The sequence below is a fragment of the Hyperoodon ampullatus genome, assembly GCF_949752795.1.
Source record: "Hyperoodon ampullatus genome assembly, chromosome: 3".
In the NCBI taxonomy this organism is placed as follows: domain Eukaryota; kingdom Metazoa; phylum Chordata; class Mammalia; order Artiodactyla; family Ziphiidae; genus Hyperoodon; species Hyperoodon ampullatus.
The window spans coordinates 35330763-35343829 of record NC_136916.1 but is presented as its reverse complement, the minus strand read 5'-3'; the positions used below and the strand labels follow the sequence as shown (position 1 = coordinate 35343829).

Sequence of the window (13067 nt, the reverse complement as noted above, 5' to 3'; positions counted from 1 at the left end):
GCTTCATAAAAGGGTAGAAGGTAGAGAAGCCAAGGTTTCTTTGAAAACAGATTTTTGCACAAGAATAAGGCCAAGGCTGTGTTAACATTTACCACTAAAACCCCAGCACATCTAGATGAAAAGCCAAATGCAAAAGCTTCATGTCCCCCAAATAAATTTCTTTTACATCACTGCTTGATTGTAGTCTTTGAAAATGGTTTTTATTTTCCTGTTATTGACAAAATTGGAGCCTACCAAGAAGTAGATGGTGAATGAAGATTTATCTCTGATTATAGCAACATGCAATCCTGGGATAGGTCTAATTTGCAGCATAATCCTCTTTCTCACCAGGGGAAGACCACACGAGACACATTCCCTTAGCTATGTGTATTTTAGATTCGCAACTTCCATCTAGTAAGCCCAGGTCAGAAGCAATGTTTGGGCATGGAGAAGCTGAATAGGTGAGGGCAACTTGTGTTTAAAGTTGAAGAAGATAGGAGAGTTTTAGAGTGAAATTTAGACACTATTCCCCAGTCGACCTCTTCATCTTGTGTGTGTCCCTTCTTATCTCCCAGTGGATCTCCTTGTCCACCTTCTGGTTCCCCTGCAGTGCATTCTCCCATGAACCATTCAAGTAATATTCCTGAAATGCAGACCCAGTCATATCACTCACCTGCTTAAAAATCCATTGCCCACAGGATTAAATTCAGCCTCATAATCTGACCTCTGCCTATATGATTGTATGTTCATTTTCATTTGGGGTCAGATTTCCATGTTCATTATCTTTATTGTATTGTTATGCTGTTTCTTAAGTGCCTTTATATATATATATTTAAATTAATTAATTTATTTTTGACTGCTTTGGGTCTTCGTTGCTGTGCGTGGGCTTTCTCTAGTTGCAGCGAGCGGGGGCTACTCTTCCTTGTGGTGTGCAGGCTTCTCACTGCAGTGTCTTCTTGCTGCAGAGCCCGGGCTCTAGGCGCGCGGGCTTCAGTAGTTGTGGCACATGGGCTCAGTACTTGTGGCTCACGGGCTCTATAGCACCGGCTCAGTAGTGTGGCGCATGGGCTTAGTTGCTCTGCGGCATGTGGATCTTCCCAGACTAGGGCTCAAACCCGTGTCCCCTGCATTGGCAGGCAGATTCTTAACGACTACGCCACCAGGGAAGCCCATATATATATATATATATATATATATATATATATATATTTTTTTTTTTTAATAAGGTATGCCTTTGCCTATGCTATTCTCTCTGCCAGAAATGCCACTTCTTCTCTAGTCTCCTTGGTGCACTCCATATATTCTTCTAGGCTCATTTCTGGAAATTTCTTGGCATCTTTTCATCCATTTAATTTGCTTTCTTCCATCTGGGTTTGAACAGCAAATTCTGCATCTCTATTATGTGCATCTCATTGTGTTGTGGCCATTTACTTTTGCTTCTCAATGAGCCTGTAAGTGGCTGGAATGTAGATTGATTGATCTTTGTATCTCTAGCATATTGACCTAGTTGGTAGACTTTCAGATATTTGTTGAATTAGATTGAATGATATGTGTCAGTTTGAAACACTGAGGTGGATTTTTTAAAAAATGAATTTTTAAAAAAATACAGTAATACAGTGCTTTCTAAACACTGCTTTTGCTGCATCTCACAGGTTTTGACATATAGTATTTTTATTGTTATTATTATTATTTTGCTAATTCCTCTTAGGGTTTCCTTTTAAATTCATCGTAATTTAGGACTGAATTCTAAAATTTTATACCTACATAGTTACTTATATTGTAGATTTCTAATTTAATTGCATTATGGTTAAAAATATGTTCTTTGTGGTACTGACTGATTTGTGATCTAGTAAATGGTCAGTGTTTCTAATGTTCTATCTATACTTGCAAAGACTATATACATTGTCTGTTTATTGACCGGAGGGATATATGTATTCGTGCATATTTGATTAGGGTTATTAATTTGATCATTCAAACCATCTATATCCCTTCCAAGTTTTTTTTTTTTTAATCTGTCAGTTTTCTGATAGAGTTGTGTTAAAATCCCCGTAATGATTGTGGATTTGTTAGTTTCAGTTATTTCTTTCAGTTTTTGCTTTACTTTTTTTTTTTTTCCTGAAGTTATGCTGTTAGGTGGATTATATTATAACAGAATTTTGGTGGATTGCTCCTTTTATTATTAGGTTAAGTCTCTATCCTTATTAATGCTTTGCCTTATAGTCTTTTTTGTTTGATATTATTGTTGACCGGGTTTAGTTTGATTAGTATTTTCCTAGTATGTATAATTTATCTATTTTCACTCTTTCTGTGCGTTGTGTTTTAGGTGTGTCTCTTAAAAACTTTTTATAGCTGGATTTAAAAAATCTACTCTATTAATTATCCTTTCATGGGTTGAATTGAATTGATTTACATAGATAATGATTACTAGTTTATTTGGACTTCTGATTACTGTCTTATTTTGTAGTTTCCACTGGTCATCTTTTATGTTCCCCTCCATATCCTTTGCCTTTGTTTTCTTTTGGATTGGAAAACACTGATTTTCCAAATGTGCTGGTATGGATACTATGTTATAACCCACATAGTATTATATGTATATTATTATTTTATGCTTTTAGTAGTTACCATTAATTATATAAAACAGATACTTCTCATACATTATTATAACAATGTTACAGTTATGCCCATTTCCCACCTCCTCCTGAACACAGACAAACCTTAGCTTGTTCAAAATATCCACTGAACACCCTTCCCACTCCTTATGTTATTATTGCTTAAGGATTTAATTTTACCTTTTGCTTGTTTGTTTTTTAATCAATAGTTACATTTACCACCAGAGTTTTTCAATTCCTGTTCTCACCATTGTTTCTTGTGATCCATACTTTCCATTTTGGTTCAATTTTTATTTCCTTGATGAAGTATTTTAGCATTACTTTTATTAGTGACTGTGATAGTCTGTATATATCTTTATTTTGTTCTCTTTATTAAACAACAGTTTAGGGAGACATAAAATTCTAGATTTTCACTTATTTCTTCTCAGCACTTTGAAGCTTTACCTCCATTGTATCCTGGTGTCTATTCTTGCCAGAGAGAAATCTGTCATTTTTATTGTTGCTTTGGTTTGTTTGTTTTTCCCCCTGTGGTAGTTTTAGAAATTTTTATTCTTGAGATCTTGATGTATCTAGGTATGAGTTAATATTTATCTTGCTTAGCACTTGAGTGCACTTTCAAACTGTAGACTCATATCTTCCTTTAATTGTAGGGAAAAAAAAGCTATTAAATCAAAATATTGATTCTCTCATATGATGTCATTTTTTCTGGAATGCCTATCAGGTATATCTTGGAGCCTCTCACTTATGCTCCATATTCATTGACATTTCATATTAAAAAAGTAAGACTTCTTTGTCCTTTAAAATTTTTTGTTCTTTGATAAGTTTCCTTAGTCATATTTTCCAGTTTACCAGTTCTCTCTCTGATTATGCCCAGTCTGGAGTTTATGTCATCTCTTGAATTTTTCATTTTCATGACTATCTATTTTTTTATTTCCAAGATTTCTAATTTTGTAGAGCTATTTAAGAATCCCCTCCTTTTGTGTAATTACTTGCTCTTTATTAATAGAAGTTATTCCTTCATTTATCATATTGGTAATGTCTAAACATATAAAGTCTTTGTCAGATTGTTTCATAAAACTATTTTCACCAGGAGTAAATTCATGTTGTGACCTGTGATTTTGCTGGCTCTCTTACTTGGTGTTCTATTGATTCATGTGTCTTAGAATTTAGATTTAGAGGCTTACTTTTAATTGGGGAGGGGGTCTTTTTGTCACTTGTAATCCCTCTGTGCACCCTTCTGTCTAGGGGTTGTAATTTCTTCCACCTCGCTTCCTAAGGCCCAGATGCTGAATTATGGTTTCTGTTCTATGGTGATATTGGGGATATCTCAATCTAGCCACAGAACTGGTGGGGGAGGTGGAGGTGGTAACTTGATTGGTTCTTTGCTCTCCAGTCTCCATGAGCCTGCAGATTCCCAAACGTACTAGCCTCGGACAGTGGTTTGCATCTGGATATTTTTTCCAGCCTCCTTTTCCTTCCCATCCCCTGGCTTTGAGCAGAGCTTGATTCCAGATTCTTGTCTCATGGAACACTTTAGATCCCTTTTTACCCAAAAGGAACCAGACTGCTGGCTGCCAGAGCCTGTGGCAGACAAGAAGCTCAGCAAGACTGAGGCTTCAACCCTGCTCACCATATTGTGTTTCTGTTCCTTTTCTTGTCTGCACAAAAACTTTATTCTCTTTTTAAGCATTGCTTATCTTTTTGGTTTTCTCTTTTGATACTTAATCTTTCATTGCTATGTACTGAGAGCATAGGCCATGTATCATACTTGAGTTTATCTAGTCATTTTGACCAGAAGTGGAAGCTTCAGTATTTATATATAGCTTCCAACACTTAAAAGAAATAGGGCTGCAGTTTCTGTAACTCTGGAATGAGGTCAGGAGCCCTGTAGTGATCGCCCCTGTCTTTCTCATCTTTATGTCTCCCTATCACATAGTAGATGCTCAACAATATTTCTTGAATGATGAAGAATTAAATATCGTCAAGTGGTCTAAAGAGCTAATACCATGCATCTATTTATACTTACTTTTCAAAACAGCTGAACATCACTGGGGAATTCAGGAAAAACAGAGGAATGATCATGACTCTTAACCATGACTTCTGTTGAAAAAAATCCCATATTGGTGTCTCCTTCCAAATAAGAAACAAATATTAATCTCATTAGTTTCTGTTCTTAAAAGTGGGAACACTCCTTCTATTGGACACTCTGATTTCTAAAAATAGAACAAGTATAACCTGAACCAGTGAGAACTGATTCAGGCTGGGTAGGTTTCAGGTCTAACTCTCAATACTAGAAGGATTTTCAAAGGGATATTTTAAAACAAGGATATATGCATGGGCTTCTGTGTTTCCAGTAGCCCTCTGAAATTGCAGGTAATTGTATCAGTCAGTTTTGCTGTGTAACAAACCACCCCCAAACATACTGACTTAAAACAAAACCCATTTATTTAGTTCTCAACTCTGTAGGTCAGGAATTTGAGCTGGGATTTACTGGGTGGGTCTGTTGGTCTGACTGATCTTAGCTGGGCTCAGGCTCACTGACCTCTTGGTGGTCAGTGGTCAGGTGAGCTGTGGTTTTGGTGCTCTGGGATGGCTCAGCTGGGAGGGCTATCTCTGTTCCAAGTGGTCTTTATTCTCTAGCAGGCAAGCTCAGGCTTATTCACATGGAGATGGTCACAGTGGACCTCAGAGAGTGAGCAGAAGTATCTACCAAGTCTCTTTATAGCTGTAATGTATCTATAAGGTCCAAAGTCAATGCTCACACAGGGTTGTTTACATTCTATTCAATTGACCAAAGCAAGTTATGGGTGGATAAATGAAATCCATATCTTGATGGGAGGAACTGCAAAGCATTACGGCCATTTTTGCAATTTACCATGCAACAGAACATGGAGGGTTTTTCCTGGGGTGTGGTTGTGTAATTTTCAGAAAATTCCCTCCAAAGTTAAGAACCAATATTTTAAATGATTTCACTACAGAATGAAAAGAGATTTGGGGGACTTAATTGATGGATATCTGTCTCAAACACTGCTTGGTGTATGGCAATGGGATTCTCAATTGTTCTTGTTGAAGGTTACCCCTGGTATCAAGGCATTAGAATAATCCTCTCTGACTTCAATACTGAGCCTGAGAACAAAAACTATTGTCTTAGTGTATCTATCAGCTTCTGTTGAGTAACAAAGTGCTCCAACATTTAGTGGTCTAGAACAATGAGCATGTAAATGACCCATACTTCCATGGGTCAGCAGATTAAGCTGGTATCGGCTGGGCTTTCACAGTGTCTGCAGTCAGCTGCAGGTCAAACTAAAGAGCTCTGGTTTGGGGAATTAACTGGTTGTCCTGACTGAAGGTGTTGGGGCCACTTGTCTCTCACCACCTAGCAACTTATCTCAGGCTTGTTCACATGGTGGCAGCAGGGTTTCAAGAGAACGAGTGAAAGCACACAAGATCTTGTAGAGCCTAGGCTTGTTTTTATGGGTCAAAACAAGTCACATGCCCAGCTCGATTCATTAGGGTGGAAATAGACTCCAGCTCTGTCTAGGAGGGATGGCAAAGGCATAGAAACAGGGAAGATGGGGAGTTGTAGCCTTTTTTTGGTAAGTAGTGTAATTAGTAGCAGAAAACCACACTTAACATTTAAAACAACCTACAATTTTTTTTTTTTACCATTAATTGGTGGTACCCACCTCCCTTTACTACTGAGTTTTATATTCATATAAGTATTTTAAAGGTGTAAACAAATCCTGTAGATGTGTACTTTTCTAAAAAAAGTGACAACATTTTCTACTGCTCATCCAGTCTCCTTGTTTTCTAATCCAACCCATACTGGAGCCAAAGTTGGTTTTCTAAAAGGTTTTCCAACTGCATTGTTTGATGAAGAAACTCTAGGGACTTCTCAATCATACACTTTACCTTGGCATTTGAGAATCTGTGTGGTCTGGCCTCTGCCTACCTTTCAGCTTTTATTTTCCTTCATTCTCCCTTGAGTACCATTCATTACCGTTAAACCAAATTTCTTGCTGTTTCTTGAGCACACTTGGTCCTATACCAGTAGTTCTCAACTGTCCAGAGACATTGTTGGTTTTCACAATGGGGTTGTGTGTGCTGCTGGTTTCTAGTAGGCAGAGGCCAGGGATGTTTTTAAATATCCTACAATGCACAGGACAGTCTCCTCAGCAAAGAATTATCTGATCTAAATATCAGAGTGCCAAGGTTGAGAAACTGCCCTACAAATTGCTGCCTCTGGGTCTTTTTTCATGCTGCCTCACACCAGAGGCCTTCCTTCAGTCCTGCCTGTTGAAATGTCCCCTGTCCTTAAAAAGCCAGTTCAGATGCCAAGCCTTCTAGGAAACAAGTCCTGGATGATCCCCACCCTTACCCTTTACACTGTAGGTTCACAGAATCCTTTCTATGAATCACTGAAATGCTTATCACTTAAGATGTTTACAACAATTTGTGTTCTGTACTATTATTTTGTATTCTTATTGTTTCTCCCTTGTATTTTATAAATTTATTTATTTATTTTTGGCTGCGTTGGGTCTTTGTTGCTGCGCACGGGCTTTTCTCTAGTTGCAGCGAGTGGGGACTACTCTTCGTTGCGGTGTGTGGGCTTCTCATTGTGGTGGCTTCTATTGTTGCAGAGCCTGGGTTCTAGGCATGTGGGCTTCAGTAGCTGTGGTGTGTGGGCTCAGTAGTTGTGACCTGCGGGCTCAGTAGTTGTGGCTTGTGGGCTCTAGAGCGCAGGCTCAGTAGCTGTGGCGCACGGGCTTAGCTGCTCCACAGCATGTGGGATCTTCCCGGACCAGGGCTCGAACCCGTGTCCCCTACATTGGCAGGTGGATTCTTAACCACTGTGCCACCAGGGAAGCCCTCTCCCTTGTATTTTAGTTGACTGTTGGTATATGAACTCTTTTGTTGAACTGTGGGCTCCTGGATGACCAGGATTAATCTTATTTATGTTTCTACTAGAGCAACTACCATGTGTTTTACATATAGTAGGTGCATAATAAATATCTGTTGAATGAGTGAGGAATGTGTATCTTCCCATGTTCTTAGCTATGGTTACTCCTTCCAACAATTTTCTTAAAGGACTTAATTGAAAAAAATCCAACAAGCTGAACCTGAGTTTTTTTGTTTTTGTTTGTAATAATTTGGGTAAAATACTGTGATAACAAATGATTGTACAGTACAATTACTTGTGTTTATTTCTACAGCTGTTTAGTGAAAAAATAAGTGGCGTTGAAGGAACGAAACTAGATAATGAATTTCTTGACATGGAAAGGGTAAGAGAACGTTTTAATGTAAATTATAAATTTGACTTTCATTGTGATGTGAGATATACTGATACTGTAAAGGATATTAGAGTGGGGATCTAGGATGTTTGAATTCAGGTGTGGATTATGGAATCCAAAAGGCAGTTCTTTCATTCTTCAAGGTCCAAATAAAGACCCTGGACCTTGGGAGATGGGATATGGCTAACTGGTTCCCTCTAGTGGACAAGAGTCAGAATGCTCAAAAGATGGTCCATCTTGGCAAACAGTTTAGGCCAAAGTGATTGTGATTTAATATCTTGGAGAGTCGAAATGTATTACTGGGAGGAGGCTCTTCTAATATATAAATATTGATTTAATGTGTGGAAGACTCTGACCCTGTTCCCACGTGTTGCAGCAGCTGCATAACAAGTAATTTTTATCCACTGGAACCAGCCATGTCAATCAACTTGGATAAGCTGGTTTCAGACTTTCCTGACGGGTGACACAAGGATGATAATGTGTGCTCTGCTTGCCTCATGTGGATGTTTTGAGAATTATGCAGAAAAATTAATGTGTATGAAAGCATTTAAAAAATACAATGAGCACGTTACAGACGTGATTGTTAACACATGACAAAGGAAGACTGTAGAGTCTCGGTCCCTGAACAAGCTTCCTGGTCAACTGTGTGAAGTAGTTTAGGTGGAGGCAGAAGTGGGACCATCACTAATTATCAGCTTCCTCAGGTCCTTTCCCCTTTGTTTTGGGACCTTTAAACATAGACTAGTTTTAATAATTAGAGTCCCCAGGTGAGAGAGAGCAGAGAGAAAGCAAAGCATCTTTCCTCAGGTGTAACATGGAGGATACAGGCTATAGCAGGTAGTAGAGCTTTCAGCAGATTCCGGGGAAGGAAATCCAGCCCCAGACTGTGCCTTGGGGGTGTAGGGGTTACTGTCTTCAGGATACCCTGGACCTGGCCACACTGTCCTCCAGGGAGCTTCTTATTTTCTGGGTGAGCACAATTAATTTTCTAGAAATGTTAAGGCCTTGATAGAAAGCTTAATTTGTTTTGCTTTTGGAAAAAGTTAGTTTCTGAAGATTGAAAAACATAGAACATTTAAACATCATTGGCATACCTAAAATTACTTTAAAAATCTCTTGATAAATAAAGGTATTTGTGTAACTGTATTACTAATAAAATGATTCAGTTGAGATGTTAAGTTTAAAAGTACATTTCAATAATTTTAGTTTCGGTTGTTGGACTGAGACCCCTCTTGTTTACTTCCTTTCCCTCCCAAAACCTGAATGAGTGACAGAAGAAATACAAAAAGAAAGTCTATTATCTGTTTTATTACAGCAGTGAAAAGCATGGAAATATTTAATAGGTCAAGAAGTTTTAAGGACTTTCTAAAAGAGGTGAATTAGGTAAAATATGAGGCCACTAAAAGGAAAAAGAAGGTTTTAAAAAATTATAGAAAGATGTATCATGTAATCTATCAGGAAATTATAACAGTTGTGAACCATTATGCATCATTTAACATGGCATCTGAATATGTAAGGTAAAAGCTGTCAATGCATAGAGAACTGACAAAATCAGAGTAGAAGATTTTGCATACCTTTCTCATAAAATAACAGATAATTAAATAATAGATAGGCTCATAGAGAATTTTCATAAAATATGACAACTTTGATTGTAAATAATATAGATATCTGCATTCCTCAAATTGAGAATTCATTTCAAATTTCTTTAAAACAATTTCAATAATCAATTATTTTTTGGGCTATGGGAAAAAAACTCAACAAATTTCTCAAAGTAAAATCATAGAACACAAGGATTACAAGGAAGGTATAGTTGCCAAATTCTGGATGTTTGGAAATGGAAGAACACGTAAAAATAATTCTTGTTTCAAGAGGAAATGAAAAGTAAAATTAAAGATCACTTAGTCATGAGAACTCTATATGTCAAAACCCGTGATATATGGCTAAGTCTTCAATGCATTTAATAGAAAATAAATGTTGGAAGAGAGTGAATAAATCATTCAAGCAAAAAAGCTAGGAAAATAACAGCAAAGTAAATCACTCTAGGTGGAAGGAAGAAATCAATACAGATAAATGAGAAATTAATAAAATATAAAACAATAATAACAAAAAGGTACAATCAATAAATAAAACCAAGAACTGTTTGTTTGTTTTTTTTGAAAGACCACCTCTACTAAGTGTGAGCAAGAGAGGGAAAAGGGAAAACACAAACTACATAAGGAATAAGAAGAATATAATGACAGATGTGGATTCTTTTTTTTTTTTGAATTTTTGAATTTTATTTTATTTATTTTTTTATACAGCAGGTTCTTATTAGTTATCCATTTTATACCTATTAGTGTATATATGTCAATCCCAATCTCCCAGTTCTTTAAATTAAAAAAAAAAAGATTATTATAAACAGGTGTCAGAAATCATGGCTGCCAGCAGCTCTCTAACCCAAGGGCTGAGGTCTGGGAGTGTCAGTGGCACAGGCTTTGGGCACCTCAGGGGTGGGGTACCAACACAGATGGAAATTCCAGATTTAATCTACCAACAAAGACGTCCTCACACCAGGTAGGCTTTACAAAAATAATTTTCACCTCTCTGCTTTCCCCTGTTTGTCCTGATGGTTTGCTGAGATATTTGCATTGCATTTTCTTAACCTGAACACACATACCCACCCCCCCGATGTCCCCAGTTATTCTAGAAGAGAGGTTTTGTTTTTAATTTTTTTGTTTTTAAACTACGTGAGTTATTTTTTTCAGTGTTCAACTTGATTGCTTATTTTTGCCAACATGTTTAGTGGCATCCTCTTTAATTTGTAAAGGGTTTATTCCTTGTATTGATTCCTGGGCTGTCCTGGAAGCACCACCAGTATGTGTACATCAAGGCCTGTGAGTTTTAGGCCATTTGTTTCTTGGCATTTTTTTCCCAAAAGAAATAGAAGAGTCTAAGTAGAAAGTATTCCCGCCTCTACCTCCTCTCATCCTCACCCCTCAGAAGTGACTCCTAGATACCTGGTGGCTTTTCATGTCCAAAGAGGGTTGTATACATGGAATGACCACTCTATGTTGTGTTTTAATTAATATTGAATATATATAAAGTTATAAATCTAAAACCTAGGTTTTTTTTCTTTTTTTAAAATTAATTTTTATTGGAGTATAGTTGCTTTACAATGTTGTGTTAGTTTCTGCTGTACAGCAAAGTGAATCAGTCATATGTATACATATATCCCCTCTTTTTTTGGATTTCCTTCCATTTAGGTCACAACAGAGCACTGAGTAGAGTTCCCTGTGCTACACAGCAGGTTCTCATTAGCTATCTGTTTTATACATAGTAGTGTATATATGTCAATCCCAATCTCCCAGTTCATCCCACCCTCCCTTCCCCCCTTGGTAACCATAAGTTTGTTCTCTACATCTGTGACTCTATTTCTGCTTTGCAAATAAGTTCATCTGTACCATTTTTCTCAATTCCACATATAAGCGATATTATACGATAAAAAACCTAGTTCTTCTTAAGCCTTAAACTGCACATATGGATTTTATTTATAAATTTAGTAATTCCAGTGTAAAAGTGATGATCATTTTTAGTTAATCTTCATTTTAGTTTCCATTAAGTCATAAGCTGAACAGATGAAATCCTTATACATTTGTCACAAACTAGTTACATAATTAAGCAAATTCCCTTAATGCAAATTCCTGCAATACAAATGCAGTACATAGGAGTCCCTCAAACTTAACATCAAATTTAAAACAGGATTTTCCTATGCACTTACATTTCTTGTAACTCTAATAAAATATAAACATTAAGTTATCAAATTTTCTTAAACATTTCGAAGATCTTCATAAACAATTGAACATACTGAAGAGAGTTCAAAGTTTACAAAACTCGTTACCAAGTCAAGTACACATACACACAGGCACATTCCCACACACACAGCTAGCACACGTGTATCAGTAATATGGGTTTGATTCATTTCTTCATTTCTGTTCTGCCTTTTTAAACCTTCCTAGGGCCCCAAATTTAAGCATTCAGCTAAGGGGAACAAATACAATTTCAGGTTGGATGAGAGTGCTTCGTTGAAAGCTTCTGACCCTGAACAGATCATAGATCAAATGACAAAAAAGAGTTTTTTGTATTAGACATCACTACCAGCTTGCTTTTTTCCTTAGCAATGCACAGGGGACGTCTTCCCAGTACCTATAGATCTTCTGTTTATTTTCCCTCTGTGATTAAAGAGTATTCCTTATTTGGATGTTTCACAATTTATCAAGCCAATCTCTTATGATTGTAATTTAAGTTGTTTTCAGTTTTTATGACTATGTAAAATGGTCTAAGAAACATCTTTTTACCTCCGTGCAGTTTACTGGTATGTTTCTAGATGCTAAGCCCCTGGAAGTATGATAGATGGTACATTAATAGGTACTTCACCTTGATCTCAAAAAGATCGTATCATTTAGCACTCCTATTGTATATGAAAGGGCCCATTACTCCACACCTGTATAATACCTTATATGGGGTCTAGTCAATTAAGATTTTTTGGGGGTCAATCCGGTGAGTGGAAAGTATCTCCTTTTAATTTATAATTTTCCTGAATATTTTGTCAATGTTTATAAGCAACTTGTATTTCTCCTCTTTTGTAGATTGCCTTCTTTCTAGTCGGGTTGCTTTTTTTTTTTTAATGGGAGTACAGAGTATAATAGATACTAACCCTTTTTTTTTTTTTGCATTTTAGTTTCTGTTCACCACTTTTATCAAAGTTCGTGTATTGTGTCTTTTCACCGTTCCATTTGAAATTTTATGGAGTCAGAATTTTGGTCTTTTCATCTATGATGCTTGGATTTTGGTGATGCCTGGAATATCCTTTCCACCCCAGTATTTCAAAATATTCTCCTGCATAGTTTAGTACTTTTACAGTTTGTTTTTAGGTCCATATTTTTAATTCTGCATGTAGTGTGATGTATGAATCTAACTTTATTATTAATTTGCCAAGTTTTAACCAAAAAAAGAAAAAATTGAAAGTGTGATAGGCTTTGAATTACTTTTACATGTTAATTGGGGGAGGATTTACATCTTTCCAAAACTGAATTTTCCCATCTAGGAATGTGGCTTTTCAAGTATGTATTGTACATTTCTCACAATATTTCTTCCTCATTATTGCTTATTTTTTAATTGCTGCTCTTGTGAATGGGATCTCCTTTTCCTT

The 13067-nt window shown here is 36.7% G+C and overlaps 1 protein-coding gene across 1 annotated transcript in view; it reads left to right on the top strand.

Annotated features, from left to right (window-relative positions):
• The window catches only part of ADAMTSL3 (ADAMTS like 3), a gene marked incomplete at its 5' end in the record, with an annotated part of 559659 nt that overhangs the window by 80564 nt on the left and 466028 nt on the right, over positions 1–13067 (top strand). Inside the window, 1 exon segment of the mRNA XM_079701202.1 lies at positions 7802–7870. Within this exon segment, the coding sequence (XP_079557328.1) occupies positions 7802–7870 (69 nt within the window).